The 24,333-nt window shown below is 40.4% G+C and overlaps 2 protein-coding genes across 5 annotated transcripts in view; one reads left to right on the top strand and one right to left on the bottom strand.

The window, feature by feature from the left end:
- The window catches only part of foxk2b (forkhead box K2b), a 117,263-nt gene extending 114,195 nt beyond the window's left edge, over window positions 1-3,068 (top strand). Inside the window, exon 17 of one of the 3 annotated variants that reach the window (XR_011883012.1) lies at window positions 2,947-3,068. The gene's annotated coding sequence lies outside the window, so the exon portion shown is untranslated. The remainder of the gene's footprint in view (window positions 1-2,946) is intronic. The other 2 variants (XR_011883013.1, XR_011883014.1) reach the window with 2 other exon arrangements.
- The window catches only part of wdr45b (WD repeat domain 45B), a 36,824-nt gene that overhangs the window by 4,372 nt on the left and 8,119 nt on the right, over window positions 1-24,333 (bottom strand). The window contains exons 2-8 of one of the 2 annotated variants that reach the window (XM_072242118.1): window positions 22,739-22,834; window positions 21,831-21,932; window positions 19,391-19,478; window positions 10,337-10,431; window positions 6,231-6,421; window positions 3,312-3,397; window positions 631-732 (exon numbers count right to left, since the gene is read on the bottom strand). In XM_072242118.1, coding sequence (XP_072098219.1) covers window positions 631-732; window positions 3,312-3,397; window positions 6,231-6,421; window positions 10,337-10,431; window positions 19,391-19,478; window positions 21,831-21,932; window positions 22,739-22,834 — 760 coding nt within the window. The remainder of the gene's footprint in view (window positions 1-630; window positions 733-3,311; window positions 3,398-6,230; window positions 6,422-10,336; window positions 10,432-19,390; window positions 19,479-21,830; window positions 21,933-22,738; window positions 22,835-24,333) is intronic. The other variant, XM_072242119.1, reaches the window with a different exon arrangement.

Consider the following 24,333-nt stretch of genomic DNA (forward strand, 5'->3'; position numbering starts at 1 on the left):
ATGGAGCAAGCTAATCAGAATGATGTATTAGGGTTAAATGAGGGAGACTGGTATGTCACCATCCACCCCAACAGCTTCCAATGCGCCTGAACCTTCAAGTCACTTGCGACCGCAAGGTCAGCAAGGGCTGGCCACTGTACCTCTGTACATGTGACAATAACAAACCAATTCCAGTTAGAATAAGAGTACATTACTTAAAATTTTGATTTAGTCAACCCAACCTTCACAATTCAAAAGAATAAAAATATATTTTAAGTGATTATAGAAGCCATTAAATGAGTACGTGAAATAAAGAAACTCAATGAATAAATTGAAAATGTCAAAACAGATCATTGTTTATAATGGTAATATGAAATATGAAGTCAGCAAATGATGAGAAAGTTTGTATTATCTTACTGTATAGAAGATTAAAAGCAGTTTCTATTCCAATATTACTAGTCAAATTGCTTTGAGCAAATTGAATACAGTATTCCAAAATGGGCAACATGGTCACTTGCAATTCTAAAATCATAATTCACAACAGTTTCCCCACTAAAACCAAACTGGTAGATCATGCTATACAAATTGGTATAGAAGGTATTTCATAATTAATAACACAAATCAAGCATTTTAAAATCTTATCTAATTTACCTAGATTGTTTGTTTCTTTTGGGATCCTCCGCAGCAAAAATATGAACAGTCCCGTGATCACTTGATACACAGATTAAAGAAGCATCTTGATTAAAATTAATGCTGCAAGACAAAATGCTCATTATTGAAAGAAGCATGGACAAAATGCATCAGTTTTTCCCCCAATCTCCTCACCCAAAGTCTTTGTATAGTTTGTAAGCAGCAAAATTGTAATTTTGGTATTGAACAGCAAGCATGGAGGGGAGGCGCAAAGCACCAGAGGGAAGTGGAATAATTCCATTCCTACTTACATGGTAGGCACTAACATACAAAGAATGAGCCTCTTCAGCCCTACACCAGCATTTAATAAAATCTGACTGTAACCTCAACTCCACATTTATATTTACCCACAGTAACCTTTGTCCCCTTTCATCGTTAAGTATTTACCCGCTTTAAAGTATTCAATACGCTTCCACTGCTTTGGAGGAAAGAGGATATGAAAGAAATGTTGCCTCAGTTTAAATGGACGCAATTTGGGTCATAATCCAAATGACTACTCTGTAATTGTTAGAAGGTACTAGTCATACGATTTTGATTCTACAAATTGAAACATATTGTACAGCTACATTAAATGGTAGAGCCAGAAACTTCATCTACATTGCATTTTTAAAAGGACACTTAAGCTTTATAAAATAATAGCAAATCATTTTATGTTGCCCTCTGCAGCTTCTAAACATTTGTCATATTAAACCATTAATGTTGCAACAATCACAAAATGCTGTACAAGCACTGTACATTCCCCCCACCCCACCCCTATGGATGCTGCCTGGCCTGCTGAGTCCCTCCAGCATTTTGTGTATGTGTTGCTTGGATTTCCAGCACCTAGATTTTCTCATTTGTGAATGTTGCAACAATGTACAGTAAAACCTCAGGATGTTCAGGATTTGTGCCGCTAGACTGTTAGATTTTCCTTTCTACCAGATACTATTCTACCATACAGTTCTGATTCACTTTTCTTAAGGAATTATTATACTAGTCCTTCCTGGTAACCCAGCAAGACAGATGCCAAACAATCAGCATTCTGTTTAGTCAAGTGGAACAAACAGTTACTGTTCTGTTATATATTAAATACTGTAGTTCCTCAAATATATGCAAGAAAATAAAGTTTAAATTTAAAGCAATTGGTTATATTTAACAAAAAAAGTGTGCAATATCCAATATATTACAAGTTCTGATCAAATGCAATGTGAGACAACATTCCTGAATACAATACACTATACATTTGAGGTTTCCTTCAAAATAATTAAGAAATGCAAAGAATTTCAGATGTGGCCCTTATGGAGAATAGTTTCAACACATAGTATGAAATGGTAAAATAAAAGAATTAACAATTGCCTGAAGGCCACGTCTAAAAACATGATGATTTAGAGGAAACTCTTTAAAAATTAGTCTTACATGAACATTTCCCTACTGGGTTATGGGAAATTACAAGGAACTACCTAGATCAGCAATAATTAAACTATAATACTAAAAAGATCTTAACATCTTACAACTAGATGTGTCTACAATGTCATCCTTTAATAGAAACAAAATGCTGTATGTTTGCACCAAGTTCCAAATATGCTTGGTGTCAGGCTCAATCAGTGTGAAATTGACTACTTTTTAATCAAAACCACCAAAGCTTCTGCCTTTGTTCCATCAAGACTCCCAACCAATATTTATTCCTCAATGCAAACACTGGTTGCATGGACAACAGGAATTCTGCAGATGCTGGAAATTCAAGCTGTTACTGGTTTCCTGGAACTTGCTTTGCTCAAATCGACTGCCTCATTTCCTTACATTAACAGAGCATTTAGACATAAATGCATCTTGTTCCTAAGAATCATCTTGCACTGTCAGTTGAAAATCAAGAGTTTACAGTACTGTGCAAAAGTCTTAGGCACATATATATAGCTAAGGTGCCTAAAACTTTTGCACAGTATTTTTAACTATTGCACTGTCCTGCTATCACAAAATAAACAACTTTCCTGATAAGTGTGAGTGATAATAAACATGATTCTGATATGGGTCTCTATTGTGAACAGAGTTGGAGGGGGGAGAAAGAGGGAAGGAGAGGGAATCATGGTTGGGAAAAGGGAGAAGAGGGGAGGGAGTGGGAAGCACCAGAGAGACATTCTGTAATGACATGCAATAAATCAACTGTTTGGAATCAAATCACGCCTTTGCACAGTATTGTATTTCCTAATATCTCTTGCTATGAGCAGCACCTATAACACGTAGAGTGCTTTAGAACTACATAAAGATTTTATAATGAACTGATTTTTTTTGTCATTTTAGATTGAGGAAAAAATTCAGTAGGGCTCCACCTCAAGAGGACATAGTCGACAGGATGGAACATTGGAAGCGCGAGTCATTATAACTACATTAATTGGGTTTCAGAATCTAATTGAGAAATAAAAACATTCCAAATGCTTCTGGTCTGTATGCTTATGTCAATGATTCATCGTTCAGTAACACTTTCAACAATGGTACTGGAAAAGAATCACAGAGATTGTTTTTGTTCTGTTGAGTAACCACCAGGAATTCTATCGAAATAGACTAACTTTGCAGCTCACAAAGAAACTACATTCTTAACACACAGAAGCAAATACAGTAACCAATGCTGAAAGACATTAGTGCAAGCAGCAGAGTTTTGTACGTACCAATAAATGTTTGCTGCTTGTGACCCCCTTCTCAACTCTTGGATGAGCTGTCCTGTCGTAGTGTCAAAAACTCGAATCAAGGTTCCCTGTGACAGAATAGCATTTTGTTTTAAACTACACATGTATTCAATGGTATCATTTACAAAATAGATAAGCACAGATTTAATTCATTTTCTACAACTGGCTTTAGTTTTTAAAAAGTTCAAGTCACTCTTACCAGTTAATTGCTACTCAATTGAAAATAGTAGGCAATATTACTCCTATTAAATACAGTGCCTATAAAAAGTATTCACCCCCCCCTGACAGTTTTCATGTTTTATTGTTTTACAACATTGAAACACAGTGGGTTTAATTTGGCTTTTTTTTGACACTGATCAACAGAAATTCTTTTGTGTCAAAGTGAAAACATATCACTACAAAGTGATCTAAATTAATTACAAATATACAGCACAAAATAATTGTTTGCATAAGTACTCACCCCCTTTTTGTGACACACCAAAACATCACTGGTTCAGCCAGTTCATTTTAGAAGTAACACAATTAGTTAAATGGGGATCACTGTGTGCAATCGAAGTGTTTGAATTGACTGTAGTAAAAATACACCTGTATCTGGAAGGTCCAACTGTTGGTGAGTCAGTATCCTGGCAAAAAACTACACCCTGAAGATAAAAGAACACTCCAAGCAACTCCGCGAAAAGGTTGTTGAAAAGCACAAGAGGGGAGATGGATACAATAAAATTTCTAAGTCATTGAACATCCCTTAGAGTACAGTTAAGTCAATCATCAAATGGAAAGAATATGGCACAGCTGTAAATCTGCCTACAGCAGGCCGTTCTCAAAAAATAACTGTGCAAGAAGGGACTAGTGAGAGGCGCCACCAAGAGACCCATGACAATTCCAGCAGAATTGCAAGCTTCAGTGGTTGAGATGGGAGAGACTGCACATATAGCAACTGTTGCCCAGGTGCTTCACCAGTCACGGCTTTATGGGAGACTGACAAAGAGAAAGCTACTGTTGAAAAAAAACCCTCATGAACTCTCAGCTAGAGTTTGCCAGAAAGCACGTGGGAGACTCTGAAGTCAGCTGGAAGAAGGTTCTATAGTCTGATGAAACCAAAATTGAGCTCTTTGGTTATCAGACTAAATGCTATGTTTGGCTTAGGTCAAACACAACACATAATCAAAAACACACTATCCAAACAGTCAAGCATGGTGGTGGCTACATCATGCTGTGGGCATGCTTCACTGCAGCAGGCCCTGGAAGGCTTGTGAAGGTAGATGGTAAAATGAATGCAGCAAAATACAGGGAAATCCTGGAGGAAAACCAGATGCAGTCTGCAAGAGAACTGCGACTTGGGAGAAGATTTGTTTTTCAGCAAGACAATGACCCCAAGCATAAAGCCAAAGCTACACAGAAATGGCTTAAAAACAACAATGTTAATGACCTGGAGTAGCCAAGTCAGAATCCAGACCTCAATCCAACTGAGAATGTGTGGCTGGACTTGAAAAAGGCTGTTCACTCATGATCCCCATGCAAACTGACAGAGCTCAAGTAGTTTTGTAAAAAAGAATGAGGAAAAATTGCAGTGTCCAGATGTGCAAAGCTGGTAAAGACCTATCCACATGAATTCAGGGCTGTAATTAAAATTGTTGCCAAAAGTGCATCTAATAAATACTGATTTGAAGGGAGTGAATACTTACGCAATCAATTATTTTGTGTTTTATATTTGTAATTAATTTAGATCACTTTGTGAGAGATCTGTTTTCACTTTGCCACGAAAATGTCTTTTTCTGTTTATCAGTGTCAAAATAAAGGCGAATTAAATCCACTGATTTTATGTCATAAAACATGAAAACTTCCCAAGGGGTGAATACCTTTTATAAGCACTATATATCCACATTTCTCAAGTTATTTAAATGTCAATTCTTAAACTTGTATTATGTAGATGATTACTTATGTTCTAGAATGCTTAAGAGATTGAACTTTACTAGTGAAATCAAACATACTTTTTTCCTCTATTATGTTGCCCTTCCCTTTTTAAAGTCATAAAGCAATTAGGTGTCTCATTATGCCCCTTTTGTTATGACACATCTGCCACAAAAATAATTTCCCCCTTTAACAGGTCAACAATTATTTTTTGTCAAATATCGAACACCATTACATTTACTGTTCTGTCACCTTATCAGTTGAGCACTTACAGTATTTACTTCTCACTGATAATCCAAGATGAATGTTTAGTTTTCTCTTTTGATCATAAAAGACAGCATTCACTTGAAAGCTTGCGACGTGCTTCTCAACCTTCATCTTTCGTTTAAAGAAAAAGGCAGGAACAGACTACATGGCCTGTTGATCCTGTCATTCAACATAGCTAATCGTCAAGCTCACGTACTTACCTACCTGAACTAGTTTCATTATGGGCATCATCCGCAGCCCGCTGTTAACAGAGAATGCTAGGAGTTAATTTCCCCTGACCTGTTCCAAATTAACAGCCTCCTTGTTCTGACACCATTTCTTTGAAGGCCAAACATCTGCCCATTCAATGGCAGAAGGTGGAAATGTTTATATTAAGTCATGACCCAAACCGCAAGTTCAGATGGGAACACTGGCACCAGAAAGTTACCGCAATTTTCACTAACGTTTGAAAGGAGATCAGCATAAACCAAAATGCAGTTATAGTGCTAGATTTAAGTGCAGTCAAATAGAAAATAAATTCCTTATGTTTCAATTAAATATCTTCAAATGAACTATTTGATACATTTGTGTTTCAGTAAAACTATGGTAAATACATACACATCAACTGTCAAAGTAGCTGCACCAAGGAAATAATTTTGAATAATGGTGCTTATTCAACTGGCGAAGCAAAACAATATTCAACAAAAAGGAAACAAATTTCTTCTGCATTAATCTGTCTACACTGACCTTTTCTGAAGCTGTGGCAATGCGTGTCCCCTGAAGATTTAAAGCAATGCAGCTCAAAGCTCCTTCATGTGCTGGTATGTCAACTGGAGGCTTTTCAGTACTAGCTAAATCCACAATTTGCACATGCCCAGTATGAGTTCCTGGAAATGCTAGAAGAGAATTGTTGCTATTTGGACAAAGGACACATAACCCTGAAAGAAAAGAAATGACACACCAATATAAAAGTTAATAAGGCTTTGAGGTCAGGGTTTTTTTTAAAAAAGCAAACCTTGTTTCATCTGAACCAAAGTTAAGTCTGACATCAAGAAGGCTCCACAATAGTGTAGCAGTTAGCACAAAGCTATTAGAGATAGGGGTGTTCTGGAAGTCAATCCCGGTTCTGCTCTGTAAGGAGCCTTTGTACGTCCTCCCTGTGAAATACGTGGATTTTACCCCAGGTGCTCCAGTTTCTTCCCACAGTCCAAAAGATGCACTGGGTAGGTTAACTGGTCATTGCAAATTGTCCTGTGATTAGGCTGGGGTTAATTGAGGTTGTGGGATTGCTGGGCGGCATGGCTCGAAGCGCTGGAAAGGCCAATTTCACATTGCATCACTAAATAAATAACATTTTGTCCTTATTGTGTGATCAAAGAACCACTTGCACATCAAGATTCAAGTTTTGGCATAAGGTTATAGCATCCTGTGCAACTGCAGATTTCAAGTTCGACTGCTCGTCATTAATGACAGCTCAGGACAAAACAAATAAGCATCAGCAGGTCACCCTGCATCTGTGGAAAGGAGAACAATTAAGGTTTCAAGTTGAAGATTCATCAAAACAAGGCAAGGTCTGAGAAGTCCTTGAAACTTTGAAAAGTATTCAACTTTGTTTCTCTGTCCCTGGATTGGAGTGATTACATTTTGTTTAAGATTATTAGGATTTGTAGGTTTTTTTAAATTTTCATTCATTCAGCATTTCCGATTCAATGCTTCATCTGGCAGTGGTCACAAAAGACATGGATTTAAGACGAGTAGCAAAATGTTTCATAGGAATCTGAGGAAGAATTTTTCCACTGATAAGGTGACTTAAATCTGACATGCACTGCCCGAGAGGTGTTGAAAGCATCTAGACAAAGATTTGAATCACCAAGGTATAGTAGGTTATGGACCAAGTGTCATAAAAAGAATTAATAGAGATTTGCACAGTGGGCAGAAGAGCCCCGATTCTGTGTTTTTTTTTTAATCTGTGACACACTGGCCTCAGCAAAGGACATCTTAAGCAAGCCATCTTCAAGTTAATTATCTACCACATTCACAGATGAATATGCCAAAGCAAGTTGTTGACTGAAGGATCACCTCATTGCCTTTACCTTCTTGGCATGCCTGTAATCCTGTGCTGTTAGGCCACCAGACCAATCTTCATTTTTATTAAGTAGTGCTTGAGTCAGTAATACACCACAAAAACAGGTCTCAACCCAGCATATTCATGACAATCATGATACCCATCAAGCTAGTTTGATTTGCTCCATTTCCCCCTATGTATACACCAGGATTGTCCTCCTTTCATGGTTATGCTGGAACAGGGGTCCCCAACCTTTTTTGCACCGCAGACCGGTTTAATATTGACAATATTCTTGCGGACCGGCCGACCTGGGAGGGAGGGGTGGTGTTAATCACAACCAGAATATAGGTGATAAGTCAACTATAAGTCACTTAACAGCAGTTAATACACTCAATTTAGTTTCTAAAAGGGTTTATCTAACGAATTTAACATTAAACACAGCGCATATTTTCCTCGCATGAATAGTGATAAGTCAATTATAAGTCATAAGGGGGTTCCTTATGTCCAGTCTATTCCATAATTTAGTTTCCGTTGCATTCATTGCAGAAAATCCCGCTTCACAGAGATATGATGTTAGAAATGGAAGCAACTTTTCAGTGCTTTCCTGGTTATCTCAGGATATTCAGCCTTGACTTTGATCCAGAATGCTGGCAGAGATGTTATGTCAAACATACTTTTCAGCCCACCATCATTTGCAAGCTCAAGGAGTTGATCTTCTTCCAGCGCTGACATGGATGATTCACCAGGGACATTCACAAATGGGTCACGGACCCACTGCTTTGCACATCTTGGGTCACTTGCGGTTGGGAAGTAATGCTATTCTGTCGACAGCGAAGATAAGTGTTCGCACACCAGCTGTGAGCCTCAGTCCCTCCCAAATTCCCAGCTAATGTTGGGAACATGTCAAATATGCCCCTGTCCACTCGCCATCCCCACAGTTCTAGTTTGGCTGTGAAAGCAGACACTTTATCTACCAACTTGAAGACAGTTGTCATTCTCCCCTGAAGTGCCAAATTGAGTTCATTGAGCGGGTTGAAGATGTCACACAGATAAGCGAGTTTTGCTGTCCACTCCTCGTCACTGAAGTGTGCAGCCAGTGGTGACTTTTTTCTTGAAAGAAATCCCTGCAACTGCTCTCTTAACTCAAAAACCCTGGCCAGGTCACTCCCCCTTGATAGCCACCTGACTTCAGTGTGTAAGAGAAGGCGTTTGTGGTCTGCATCCATTTCCTCGCAAAGCTGCTCAAACAGATGAAAGTTAAGAGCTTTTGCTTTGATGTGTTTGATAACTTCAACAACGTCACTCAATACGCTGTTAAGATCAGGTGACATTTTTCGGCTAGCCAGCATTTCCCTGTGTGTGACACAGCGTGTAGACTGGCATTCAGGAGCGACCTCTGACTCGGGTAGTGAAACCAGACTCGTTAATCCGTTCCAACAGCTGTGCTTTGATGTCCTCCGCTATGTCGATAACTGTGGTAGCTGAAAGAGAAACCTGTGCCATCTTGTTAGCTGCAGCTTCTCCCAAAAGTACGCGCTCTCAGAGCAGCATTTGTGGAGGTGGTGGCTTGCTTCTGTTCCGCTTGCTCACGTTTTTTCCACTCAAAGGGTTTGTCCTGAAGTGCAGGGTGCTTAGACTCAAAGTTCCGAAGCAGTTTTGAGGGCCTCATTAGACAGCTTGTCTCCACATATCACACACAGTGGGCTTTCTAGCGTGCAAGTCACCGGTCGCAATAAAGCCATATTTTCTGTACAATTCGTCGTATTTTCTATTGAAGGATGCTTTCTTTTTTTTTTTTGCAGTCTCGGCCTCAGCTGTCTCTGCGTTATCCTCATCGTTAGGCCTTTTATGTCCCCTACCATCTCTTCCAAAGAAATTCTCAAGCGACGTTTGTGTTTTCACTCGAGTAGTTGCAGGTTAATGACTGACTGATGACCTCGTGTGCATTCAAGTTCAACAGTGGGCATGACAGGGAATGAGGAAAGGTGCAGTTGACTCATATCATTTCCTCACAGCCCGGTAGCACATGCTTTGCGGCCTGGTACCAGTCCGCAGCCCGGTGGTTGGGGACCGCTGTGCTAGAATTAGCAAAATGCCAAGGCTGTACATTACAACTGATGGTGAATACAAATCTGTTGTTGCTGATGGTCCATGATATCCTGCCATGAAATCAAAGACTACCTGTCATTGTGGATACAAAAGGACACTTTAATGAGCTAATCCTGCAAAGTCCTCTTCATGAGCAACCACCACTTACCAAAAATGGTGGTGGGGGGGTGGGGGAGCTGTTCTTTTAAGCCATGGTCAACAAAACACTAAGTTTTCCCAGTCAGCATATATATTGTGCTTTGATGTCCTTAATGCTGCAGTTAAGTGCTGTTTCAATGCAGGGAGTATTAATTTATTGGTCAGAGGTGGTCTGTAACTTGAGAAGGACAATGTTTCTTCATAACTCAACTTAGTCCAGTCCTGACGAAGGGTCTCAGCCCAAAACATCGACCTTATTCCCATTCATAGATGCTGCCTGACCTGCCGAGCTCCTCCAGCTCATTGTGTGCATTGCTCCAAGTTCCAGCATCTGCAGTACCTATTGTGTCTATCATAACTCAACAATGGTGTTAATGCAATATGAAGGGCAGAACACAATTGCAGATGTAATCTCATCGAGGCTTTACACATTTTCCAAATTACACCAATTGCAGACAAGATGTTTTATGGGTGAAGGTTTGCTGACAGAATCTAGTGCAGGTCTGATACTGGCCATGTACTCTGAAAAATACCAACTCACCTTTTGGATTGTAGCAAGTTTCAAAGACGTGTAGTTGATGAGGATTGTGAGTGAATGTGAAGACCTTAATCATGGAATCCAAAACTACTACAATCCTGTAAGAAAAAAAAACAAGTTATGGTGGGAGTAAGGTGAGGGGTGTAATAAAATTCAAGTCCAAGCCTTTCTGAAAGCTCAGGTGGACGATGTCCATCAGATTGGTCTCATCATTCCAAAGTTTATGCAAACATGCAAGGTACAACTCTTTCTGAAAGATGTTAAGAACCTCCAAAGGCCCTTTTGTTATGTTTATTTTGACCTTTATGGGCCGCTGTCAACTTCCCTGTGTGTTACATACTGAACGTAATGTGAGAGGGCATTCTGGGTAGATGACTTACAAGTACGATAACCAGCTTCACATTTGTTCTTCATCTCTCTGTCTCTCGTGTGTGCTATTCACGGCCACCTGGCTTCCCGGTACTACAAACATAACAACTGGCGACAAGGTGACAAGCCCTCATGTGACATTTATTGTTTTGTTCCCTTTGGTAAGGAAAGCCTGTGTGAAACACTGGCAGTGTACCACTGTGGGATGTGGGTCAGCAAAAGAAAAACACAGATGTAGGAAGTGTGGTGAGTGAAGAATCCCAGGGGAGAGAACAAAAAAATGGGGCAAGGGGGGCAAAATAGCAAGGGTAAAAAGACCCTGATGGGAGTTGTATACAGTAGTAAGGATGTCTCCTACAAATTACAACAGGAGATAGAAAATGGAGCCAGAAGAGCAATGTTACAATAGTCATGGGTGACTTCAATATGCAGGTAGATTGAGAAAATCAGGTTGTGCTGGTTTCCAGGAAGGGGAGTTTCTAGTTTCTAGAGTGCCTATGAGATGGCTTTTTAGTGCAGCTTGTGGTTGAGCCCACTAGGGGGAGATCAGCTATTCGGGACTGGGTGTTGTGCAATGAACCAGAATTGATTAGAGAGCTTAAAGTAAAAGGACCCTTAGAGCCAAGTGATCAGAATATGATGAAATTCACCCTGAAATTTAAGGAGAAGCTAAAGTCAGATGTATTAGCATTACAATGGAGTAAAGGGAATTACAGAGGCCTGAGAGAGGAGATGGTCAGAACATGAGAAGTGTTTGATAGCAGAACAACAATGGCTGGAATTTCTGGAAGCAATTCAGAAAGCACTGGATGTATACAATCCCAAAGAGGAAGTAGTATTCTAAAGGCACGATGACACAACCGTGACTAACAAGAGAAGTCAAAGCCAACATAAAACCCAAAGAGAGGGTAAAAATTAGTGGGAAGTTAGAGAATTGGGAAAGTTTTTTTAAGAAAACAACAAAAGGCAACTAAAAAAAGTAATTATGGTAAAGATGGAATATGAAACTAAGCTAGTCAATAATACCATAGAGGATACTAAAAGTGTCTTCAGATACACAAAGTGTAAAAGAGAGGCGAGAGTGGATATCTGACCACTGGAAAACAATGCTGGAGAGGTAGTGATGGGGGAACAACAAAATGGTGGACAAACTGAGTATTTTGCATCAGTCTCCACAGTGGAAGACTAGCACTAAGGTGAAAGTTCCAAGTGTCAGGGGTCATGAAGTATGTCAAGTTACCATTACTAGAGAGGTGGTTTTGGGAAACTGAAAGGTCTGAAGGTAGATAAGTCACCTGGACCAGATTCTGAAAGAGGTGGCTGACAGCATTGTGGGCTGAGGGGCCTGTATTGTGCTGTAGGTTTTCTCTGCTTCTATGTTTCTAAGAATCACGAGATTCTGGAATGGTTCCGGAAGACTTAAGACAGATTAGTAGAATCGGCAAAGACAAAAAACTGAGGCACAAAGGGACTTGGGAGTACTTGTGCAGGATTCCCTAAAGATTAATTTGCAAGTTGAGTCTGTGCTGAGCAAGGTAAATGCAATGTTAGCATCCATTTCAGGAGAACTAGAATATAAAAGGATATAATGTTTAGAGTTTATAAAGCACTGGTGAGGCCTCATTTACTTTATACTTTATTATCGCCAAACAATTGATACTAGAACGTACAATCATCACAGCGATATTTGATTCTGTGCTTCCCGCTCCCTGGATTACAAATATTAAATATTAAAAATAGTAAAAATAGTAACAAATTAGTAAATATTAAAAAATTAAGTTATAAATCATAAATAAAAAATAGAAAAATGGAAAGTAAGGTAGTGCAAAATATCCGAGAGGCAGGTCTGGATATTTGGAGGGTATGGCCCAGATCCGGGTCAGGATACATTTGGCAGTCTTATCACAGTTGGAAAGAAGCTGTTCCCAAATCTGGCCGTACGAGTCTTCAAGCTCCTGAGCCTTCTCCTGGAGGGAAGAAGGACAAAAAGTCTGTTGGCTGGGTGGGTCGTGTCCTTGATTATCCTGGCAGCACTGGTCCGACAACGTGTAGTGTAAAGTGAGTCCAAGGACAGAAGATTGGTTTGTGTGATGTGCTGCGCCGTGTTCACGACCTTCTGCAGCTTCTTTCGGTCTTGGACAGGACAACTTCCATACCAGGTTGTGATGCACCCTAGAAGAATGCTTTCTACGGTATTGGGAGCAGTTTTAGGCCCCTTATTTTAGAATGTTCAGGGTATAGGCAGTTTCCACTCTGCATCACCTCGGCTCCCACACTTTTTCAGCGAGTAATGGATTAAATCCTGAGCGGGTTGACTTTGTGCAACACTGTTTAGATGACTTGCACATTACTGGGGGTGGGGGGGGGAATGAGTGTCAGCGCCTACAAAACTTGGATGCTATTCCACAAGTACACAAGGAATATGGGCTAAGCATCAGGAAGAACAAGTGGGAGTTCTTTCCACCTTCAACTGAATATTTGAGCCACATGATCGACCACTCGGGGCTTCACAAGGCACCAAAGACAAAGGCAATCGTGGAGGCTCCATCCCCACAGATTGCAAGCCAATTAAGATCTTTCTCAGGACTATGAACATACTATGCAAAGTTTGCTCCTAACCTAGCTAGTATGCTGAAACAACTTCATGAGCATTTAAACAAATCAAAAAACACTGGCAGTGAACAGATAGCTATAAAAAGGCTTTTTTTAAAAAAGGGCAGAACAGCTTTGTCACAATCTGAAGCACACTCATACTTCGACCTGCCATTGCCCATAGAGTTGACCTACGATGCATCACCCTATGGTGTGGGGGCAGTTACCTCACACATCATGCCATCAAGTAGAGAGAGTCCAATCAGTTTTGCATCAAGGACATTCAGCAAGGCAGAAAGTCACTACGCCCAGATCGAGCAGAAATCACTCAGTAGCTCAATACTTCTATTTAATATCAGAGACACGTATACAATATACATCCAAAATTCTTTTTCTTTGCAGACATCCACGAAAACAGAAGAGTGCCCAAAAGAATGAACGACCATTAAAATGTTAGAACTCCAAAGCCCCCCTAACTCCCCCTCCCAAACACAAGCAGCAAAGCAACAAACCTCCCCCACCACCTTCCACAAAAAAGCATCACCCCCTCCAGCAACTAAGCAAGCAATAGCAAAACCCACAATAAAGACCATGATCTGCAGTACAACAAATTCTAATCGTTCCAACAACCAACATGCCACAGGCTCTCTCTCTCTCTCTCTCTCTCCCTAATAAAAGGGAAAATTGGTGTCCCCTTTCACAGCGAGAGGGGAGACATAAAACAACTCGCTGATTTACAGTGTTAAGACTCACAATCATCTTTGGAATTAAGAAATTCCATTAATTCCTCTTTGCTCGACAATTTACACTACTGACAGATTACCAAGCCCAATGGAAGGAGCTCACAGTCCAAGCAGGATGTTTACTATGGGGCTACCGTGTTGTCATTCCTCCACCATTTAGAAAGCAGGTGCTTGACGAGCTACATGCAATGCAGTACACTGTAGCATAGTGCATAAGAAGAAAAAAATCACACACAGCTACATCTGGTGGCCGGGACCGCATGTAACCATTGAAGAAAAGGTCAAAGCGTGCCCATTGTCAGCAAGTGAGAAATATTCCTCGACTTGCTCCTTTGCATCCATAGGAATGGCCTGAAGAACCATGATAGATTCTGCAGGACCTATCGAAGTATGTTCACGATCATAGTGAACGCATACAGCAAATGACCTGAGATTGCTATCATGAACAACACTACATCTGAAAAATACATTATGAGCTACATTCCATCTTTAGCCATTTTGGGCTTCCTCAACAGCTTGTAAGTGACAATGGCCCACAACTCCTGTCTGAAGAGTTCAAGGGATTTATAGAAGCAAACAGGATTTCACCATATCATCCAACCACAAATGGCCCTGCTGAATGATTCATACAAAGAAACAAGCCTTAACCAGCGTCTTAGCACTTTCTTGCTGACATACCGCAATACACCTCATGCCACCACCAAAATGGCTCCATCCACTGCCTTAATGAAAAGACAGCTATACACCCGACTTCACACACAAATGCTGGAGGATCTCAGCAGGCCAGGCAGCATCTATGGAACAGAGTAAACAATCAATGTTTCGGGCCAAGACCCTTTATCAGAATCTGGCTTGACCTGCTTAGACCCCCAAACACAAACCAGATTGTGCGAAATTAACAGAGAAGTCAAGCAGAGAGACGTGCCAAAGTCAAGTACAGAAGTTTCACAGCAGGGGAGAGAATACTTGCCCAGAACTACATCTCTGGAACAAAATGGATACCTGCAACGGTGGTGGCATAGACTGGTTCTATGTCATACGCAGTGAAAAGTAGTAACAACACCTGAAGAAGGCATTTTGATCAGCTGTCACCCACTTCTGAGAAAACCAACACAAACTAACCAATTCAGATACAGTTGTGAAATGGGAGTGGATTCTGAGATGACCGCAGAAGCTCCATTAATATCCAATGAGAGAGCCAGTGCTTCCCCTATCATCTGTGCTTTCTGTGGTGCCCCTATTGAAATGCAGTACCCAAGCCAAGATCTATACTGTACATACACCAAGAAATAAAATGACTTCAGCACCATCCCCAGATCACAGGAACAGGCAGCTTCCAGACTGAATCTCTAGATTAGTGACTGACCCTCAGCACATGGGGCAGAATAATCCCCAGGGTTATGTCTGACAACAGAGGCAGTCTACCCTCTTTCTCTAGTTTAGAGAAGAAAATGCTTTCAGTTGTTAGTTGAATTTGATGATCGTTGAATGTTAGTAATTCAGCTGCTGGTCTGTGTATGAGGAGAGAGAGAAAGAAACCTTTATGAGAGGGAAGGGATACGTACATTTTGACCCCAGTTGCTGTCAAGTTTCCTTGTGAGTTACGTACTGAACGTAATGTGAGGGGGCATTCTGGATAGATGATTTACAGCACAATAAACAGCAGCATGCTTGTTCCTCACCTCTCCATCTCTCGTGACTGTTATTCACAGCCACCTTCCTTCCCAGTACCAGAAACATAACACTTTTCCTTTCCCAGTATTCACAAAAGCCGCAGAAACATAGAACATTATATAACAGAAGGGAGTTCAATCTATGCCTTTACCAAATTATAAAGAGTTACTCAACCCAATCCCATCTTCCAGCATTAGGTATTGTGCTGCAGGTCACCGCTTCACAGATGTCTGGCTGAAAAGATTTTCATCTCCTTTCTAATCATTTTACCCATTAGTTTTCATACATATCAAATTGCTTTTGCCACTCTGTTGAGGGAAATAGGTTCTTCCTGCTTTAATCTATTTAAGGGCCTCACAAATTTATACACCTCCAGTAAATCTCCTCAGACCCCTGCGCAAAGAAAACTTTCCTTATAGCTAGAATTTTGTAGCCCTGACAACATCCTCAGATCTTCTATCTCATGTTGCTCCTATAGTGCGGTGACCCAATGTCTAGACAAGCAGAGATCAACTGTTGTAGGCATTTCTAGCAGAAACTCACTGCTCTTGTATTCTATCCCTCGGGTTAATAAAAAAGCAACATGTATGCCTCTTAAACCATATTATTGACCTGTCCTGCTTATTACAGATCAGTGAATATACACTCCAAGGTCTCCTATTCACTCTACATCACAATAACCTGCCACTTAGAATGTATTCCTTCCATTGTTACACTTTCAAAAGCACTACTTTGCACTTTTCTGATTAGTTTCCATTTGCTACTTTTCTATCTGACTGACAAGACCATTTGTATCATCCGAGTATCTGAAGCCTTCTTCCTCTCTAACAAATTAAATCTTAACCCAACACTCTCCTTTGGATCCCACAGGCTTTTGCATTATTGACTAGCTTGCTATGTCAGATCTAGGCAAAAGCCTTGCTTACTTATCAGAAACTACACAATCATTATCTTACCCCCTTGTTATGTTTCATCAAGTTAGCTTGACTTGAACTTTCATTAATAAGGGGCAGTCTATGTTGGTTTAATGTTTCTTTAAGAACTGATTCCAATATTTTTCCTACCACCATAGTTAAACTAACCAGCCTGGAATATTTGTTAGTTAAAATGTAAAGCAAGGGTACAACACCAGAAATCCAATCCTCTGGCCCCACTCTTCTATCCAGGAAGGAGTGAAAAATAACAAGCGTGCAGTATAACACAAATGCTGGAGGAACTCAGCAGGTCAGGAAGCATCTATGGAGAAGAACGAACAGTTGATGCTTCAGGCTGAGGCCCTTCATCAGGACTGGCAAGGAAGGGAAAAGAAGCCAGAATAGGGAGGTAGGGGTAGGATACAAGCTGATAGGTGATAGGTAAACCCAGGTGAGGGAAGGAAGTAAGAAACTAGGAATTGATAGGTGGAAGAAGCAAAAGGCTAAAGGAGGAATCTTATAGAAAAAGACAGCAGACCAGAAAGGGAAGAAATAGAGGAACCCGGGGAAGGTGATGGGCAGGTGAGAAGAGAAGGGGTGAGAGGGGAACCAGAATGTAGAAAGAGGGGTGGGGAGAGAAATTATCGTGAGTTATAGAGAAATGGATATGCATGCTGTCGGGTTGGAGGCCTCCCGGACAGAATGCAAGGCGCCATCCCCTCAACCCGAATGGCCTCACTGTGGCAGCAGAGGAGGTCATGGACCAACAAGCTGGCATGGGAACAAGAATTAGAATTAAAATGGGTGGCCACCGGGAACTCCCACCTATTGTGGTGGACAGAATGGAGGTGCTCAACAAAGTGGTCCCCCAATCCATGTCAGGTCTCACTGATGAAGAAGAGGCTGCACCGGGAACACAGGATATAGTAGATGACCCTGACAGTCCTGCAAGTGAAGTGCTCCCCGGAAGGACTGTTTGGGGCCCTGAATGGTGATGAGGGAGGAGGTGAAGGGGCATTTATAGCACCCATCCCACTCGTAGGGACAAGAACCAGGAGCAAGATCAGTGGGGAGGGACGAATTGACAAGGGAGTAATGGAAAGAGCAATCCCTATGTAAAACAGTGTTTACTGGTAGGATTCTGCTAAAGATGGTGGAGATTGTGAAGAATGATGTGCTGGATGTGGAGGCTTGTGACAAGGGTAAGGGAACTCGATTCCTGCTTCGGCAATGGGAAGATGAGGTAAGGGCAGAAGTCTAGGAAATGGAGGAGATGCAGGTGAGGACAGCATCAAAGGCAGAGGAAGAGAAACCCATTCTCTGAAGGAAGATGACACCTCAGATGTTCTGGAATGTCAAGTCTCATCCTGAGAACAGACGGAGAAACTGAGAAAAGGGAATAACATTTTTACACGTGAAAGGGTGGGAAGAGGTATCATCAAGATAGCTGAGAGTTAGAAGGTTTTAAACAGCCTGTCTCCAGAGATGAAGACAGAAATTGACAAAGGGGAGAGATGAAACAGATGGATGAAGAGAATTTGATGGCAGGGTAGAAATTGGAGGTAAAGTTGATGAAATTCACACACTCAGCATGGGTGCAAGGAGCAGCACCAATGTAGTCATCAGTGTAGCTCAGAAAGTCTTGGAGAGCATTTTCAGTGAAGGCTTGGAGTGTGGACCCAAAAAATAACCTACCGAATCATACCAAACAACACATAAAACCTAAAATAACACTAACATATAGTAAAAGCAGGAATGATATGATAAGTACACAGCCTATAGAAAGTAGAAGTAATGTATGTACAAGTGTAGTCGGGAAGATTAAGCCAAAACTGATTTGTGGGGGGAGAAAAAAAATTGGCACATACACGCATGCGCACGTCACACATGCGCACACAGGTGCCCACGCAAGGCTTCATGGTCATGGTAGTCTTCCTCGGGGTAAACACGTGTCCTGTATTTGACTGGTACTTTTGTCCCTTATTTGGGAGTGAGAAAGTTGGCAACCCTAACTGTAAAAGACATGTTGAGGTGAGTTTAACCCTACTGAACAGCAACCCCCACCCCCAACCCCGGTCGGCCGGTTCGCAAGAATATTGTCAATATTAAACCGATCTGCTGTGCAAAAAAGGTTGGGGATCCCTGACCTACTAGCTAGTTTCTTTCGCCTCTCCCCGCTTTTTTTTTTTAATTCTGGCACCCTTCCCCTTCCTTCTCAGTTCTGAAGGGTCTCTGCCCAAAATATCGACTTTTTTATTCTTTTACAGATACTGCCCAACTTGCTGAGTTCCTCCAGCACATTTTGTGTGTTAGTTTGAATCTGTATTACATTGACTTCTAGTGGAACTACACAATCTGACACTCATAGACGGAATGCTTATTATAACCACAGATGTTAAACCTGGAAAAGTCTATGATTAAGAAATTTACAGGAAGGTTATGAAATTCATTGCACTTTCCCCCTCACCCAATGATTTGTGCATCTTCATATTCTTTTCAATCTTATTTATTCAATAAACTGCATTTTCATCAAAAATGCATATTTGTCTTTAATGTAGTTAAATTTGCAATTTCGTAACCTTTCTATAAATTTCTTAATCGTAATCTTTGTCATCAAATAAACTAAAGCTAAATAGTGGCTGTAAATAGAGCATTGTTTTCTTGAGAATTCAATTAAACAAGAATTTTAGGTTTGCAATGCATAATGAAATATGAAAGCAAATTAATACACTAAATTGCAAGGGCAATTAAATTCCAACAGTTACCTGTCTCTCCGTAGTTTGACAGCTTTGACCTCTGTAGAAAATTCAATTTCAATAACAGTTTTCTTCTTCAAATCATCCCATATCATCACTGCAAAATACCACAATGATTCAGCATTCTCTCTCAATATGAAAAACTATGCAAAATGTATTCAATAAAACTGTAACCTTCGCCGACGGCTTTATATAAGTGGCACAATACTCCACAATGGGACGGATAATTTGACAAACGTTAACAGAAAGCATTTTGAAAAAGGCAAATTTTCTTTGGAGAAAACTATTCTATGACCTCTCAGCAGAGTATGTTTAAGGAAAAATGCACTGCCCAATGAATATCCAAGTACAAATGATAGTTATAGACATTATACTCCATAACTGGTTGAAATAATTGCAAGACATTCTATCTCTGCCAATCCTTTATGTATATACAAAAGAACTTCCAGACAAAAAAACAATCCTTGAATGAATGGGAAAATTTAGAAGTTACTGTCAGCTATATCGCTTAACTTTGGTTTGGCTTTGAGGGGCAGGTTGTGCCTCATGAACCCAACTGGGTTTTGAGAAGGCGATAAAACACATTGAGGGTAGAGTGGTAGATGTGCCGTATATGGATTTTAGCAAGGCATTTGACAAGCTTCCCCATAGTAGAGTCATCCAGAAAGTCATGATATGAAAACCAAACTGCGGGGATTTGGAATTGGTTTGCCTACAGAAGGCAGAGAGTGATAGTAGATGGAGTGTATTCTGTCTGGAGATTGGTGAAAAGTGGTGTACTGCAGCAATCTGTTCCGGGAACCTGCTCTATATGATTTTTATAAGTGACTTGGATGAGCAAGTTCAGAGGACAGTTAGTAAATTTACAGATAATGTGAAAGTTGGAGGTGTCATGAATAACATAGAATGCAATTATACATTACAACAGGATAAATACAGAATGCAGAAATGGGAGAAGTGACAGATTAAGGTCAATCCAGAAAGTAATATACTTTGGAAGATCAAACTTGAAGGCAGAACACCATGTTATGGCAGGATTCTTAACAGTGTAGAAAAACAGAGGGATCTTGAGGTCCAAGTCCACAGATCCCTCAAAATTGCTGTTCAAGTTGATAAGGTAGTTAAGAAGTATATGGTGTGCTGGTCTTCATTTGTCATGATATTGACTTCAAGTGCCGTGAGGTAATGTTGCAGCTCCATAAAACTCTGTTGAACACACTTGGGAGTATTGTGTTCAATCTGATCACCACATTATAGGAGCTATGTGGAAGCCTTATAAAGGAGACTTACCAGGATGCTGCCTGGATTAGAGAATGTCTTATGAGGACAGGTTGAGTAAGCTTGGGCTTTTCTCTTTGGAGCAAAGGAGGATGACTAATCAATCTAACTTAGAAATCACAGGCAACTTAGAAGCATATAAAACTATTCTGGATTGGGTGTTATACAATGAACCAGAGTTGATTAGAGCGCTCATGGTAAAAGAACCCTTAGAGGCAAGTGATCATAATATAATCGAAATCACCTCAAATTTGGGAAGGAGAAGCGAAAGTCAGATGTATTAGTATTACAGTGGAGTAAAGGGAATAACAGAGGCATGAGAGAGGAATTTGCCAGAATTGATTGGAAAAGAACACTGGCAGGGATGATGGCACAGCAGCAATGGCTGGAACTTCTGGAATCAAGTCTGAAGACAAAGGATATATACATCCCCAAAGAGGAAGAAATATTCTAAAGGCAAGACGGCACAACCATAGCGAACAAGAGAAGTCACAGTCTAATCTGCAGACTTGGGCTGTCTTGCTTGCCTCTGTCTTTCCAGGTAATACCAGACAGCTTTGATGTTGAGATCAAGGCTTGGTGGAGGCCATCCTAAATGTGAGTAAACCAGTTGTTCATCTGAACACTTTAAAGATCAGCTCTAACTGGGAATAATGAGCTATTCAAATATAGCAAGAAGCGGCCATCCTGACTATTTATGTGCCAGCCTCCAGCAGAGCAATCCCACCAATCCCATTCCCCCACTCCATATTTCTTTGTGGTTTATTACTGTTTTCTCTCCCAAACTCCCCATAGGATTCTTTTCAACTTGCATTCACGAAGGTTATTTACATTTGGGATGTGCGAGGACAACAGAACCCCCCCCCCCCCCAATGCTCAAGATTGGACCTGGACCAGAAACCACTGGAGCTACGGCATCCACAGTGATAGGGTTTAATGCAAACAGTAACTTTACAGTGCCTGCTTCTCCAATTAATGACTTGGCAGAGCTGGATTCTAAACTAAGTTTGCCAGTTCTGCACCATACTACACCATTGTTCTTGCCAAATTAATGACATGGATGAGGTCACATACCAGCTTTCCAAGGCTTTCAATTAGCACAAGGTCTTTTGACAAATAATGATTGACTGCTTTAAGGACCAAAATCAAATTTTCACTAAGCACACTATACCTTTATTGGGAGGATACTTGGGCTTCTTACCACCTCCAACCAAAGCTAAATAATTACATCGAAAAAGCATTTCGACATGACCAACTCCTCCTTCCATAAATTCTGCAAAAGAAAATGTCACAATTGCCTGAATGCAGACTGGGTGCAATCAACATTACAAAAATACTCAAATGAGTACAGTGCAATCAAAAAAATGTTGGACCTTACCAACTAATTATGTTGTGACAGTACTTAACACAATACATCATACATGAAAAATTACCTTGGAAAATACTTGCACTCAACTATGAACAAACAAAACAGGCAATCAAACTGTACTTGCAACAAGTTTCACATGAAATATCAAAAGAATGTACTTGCATTGTCACCATTAGTCATAAAATTTGAAAAGCCCAAGAGGTCTTCATTGGTAAGCAGTCAGCATTAGATATTAGGAATACCATGTTCCCCTAGAAATTGTCTTGTAAATATTTTATTGTTGTTAATATTAATATTTATCCAACAGATGGCACCTAACAATGAACCGATACAGTTTTGCTTTACAGGTCAACAAGCAACAAATCCATTGTGGTGATATGTACACAATAGCTGAACACCACCTGAAAAACTGAAAAGAAGACAATGGCGGAGCAAAAAGCACTCTTTGTTGCTATCATTGCCGTTATTTTCAGCCATGGCTGCTAGTAAAAAGTTTGTTAAATGGTCTGACCATTAGGTCCCACAGTCACTCCAGACTAAAATTCTTTTAACATCATGATCAACTTAGCTTTAAAACTTGAACTACCCACTTATACTTTAGATACCAGAGATAGAATTTCAAAGTCATCCACTTGCAAGTAAAAGAAAATTCAGCACTTAATTTGTCAATTACTCTGATTAAAGCAAAAGTGATCACAAATCTGCATTACCTGACGAGCGATACGCCTCACCTTGTTTTTCCTTCTCCTTTAATGGATCAGTGTTATAGACTCGGAATCCATTTTCCATTCCACATGCAAAACAACCTGTCATTGGGAAAGAACAATGAGGACTTTCACAATTCTTAGTGATGAGGCACACCTTTTTCAAAAAGATTAGCATTACAGTGATGACATTGCAACTCAAGAAAATGGTGGAACTTGACTTACTCAGGAAATATGTTGTAACTCAGTCTTTTACCAGCACCACTGAGAAGCCTTCTCAATTTCACAAGTTATAGAAGAAATGGAATAATTTGTTTAAAAATGCTAAGATTCTTAAAAGTATAACACATTGTACAAGTGATGCACATGTCTTCCAACAAACTTTAACTTATAGGTCAACTGGCCAAGGCGTAGGTCGGTGGGTCAACTGGCCAAGGTGTAGGTCGGTGGCAGAAGGGGAGTGATATAAAGCTGATGAAAGGGATAACAACATTAGTGTCTTCGATGGTTGCTGAAGAGACAGTGAGTCAATGGACCCGGATCAGAAGGATGATGAAGACTCTGCAGAATAGCAGAAAAAGGTTGCTAGTGGAAATAGGAACGGCACAGTACAGTGATTAGCAGAACACTTCACCGTACCAGTGACCAGAATTCAATTCCCACTGCTGCCCTGCCTGTGAGGAGTTTGTACATTCTCCCAGTGACCACGTGGGTTTCCTTTGGGTGCTCTGGTTTCCTCCCACATTCCATAGGTTAAATGGTCATTGTAGTTGTCCCATGATTAGCTGGGATTAAATTGGGGGATTGCTGGGAAAAGGGCCTACTCCACGCTATACGTCTCTATTTTTCCCCCAAAAAAGTACAACTTCCAGCTTTCAGATCTTGAATTTAGATTAGCATTGGTTTTAGAATAGAAATCTCAGGTGTGTTATGTTGGTCAGGAGAATGCAACATTTGTTAAATTGGTCAAATTTCAATTCATCTCCAGTTTAAATATCCATCTATTTTCATCTCACTCTCACACTAGAATTTAGAACACTCCCTTCATTGCTACAAAGAGTGTTTAACTGAAAGGCAAAGCAGGCCTATATAACTGAGTATCCTACTCCTGTTCATATAATTTATTACACCAAGGAAAAAGTATCATATACTTCAGTTTAGACCAATTAGAAGGACATTTTATACATTTAGGGGAATACATGTTAAACAGGATTCTGACTTGGTGTTCAGTCATAATCCCATGGATAGCAGTTTCACACCTTCAGCTCCTCAGCCAAGCACATGCATCAAAATGTCTATATGCACAGGATAAAGATACTGGGCAATTCCTGGAATGGTGAGGCTGTTCTTTAGGAAAGTTTGAACAAGCTAGACTCATACCCGCTGAAGATTAAAAGAGAACTTGATTGAAATGTACAAGATGCTGAGGCGTCTTGTCCGGTGAAGATGCTTAACACGTTTCCTCATATGGGTGAACCCCAGAAGTCGCTGCTCAGAAGGGGTGGCCTTACTAAGGCAGAAAGGGCAGTTTCCTTCAGATTCAGAGGATTTTGGAACTGTCTTCAAAGAACAGTAGGAGAATCTTTAACATTTTTACAGCA

The sequence above is a fragment of the Mobula birostris genome, chromosome 24, assembly GCF_030028105.1.
Source record: "Mobula birostris isolate sMobBir1 chromosome 24, sMobBir1.hap1, whole genome shotgun sequence".
NCBI lineage: Eukaryota > Metazoa > Chordata > Chondrichthyes > Myliobatiformes > Myliobatidae > Mobula > Mobula birostris.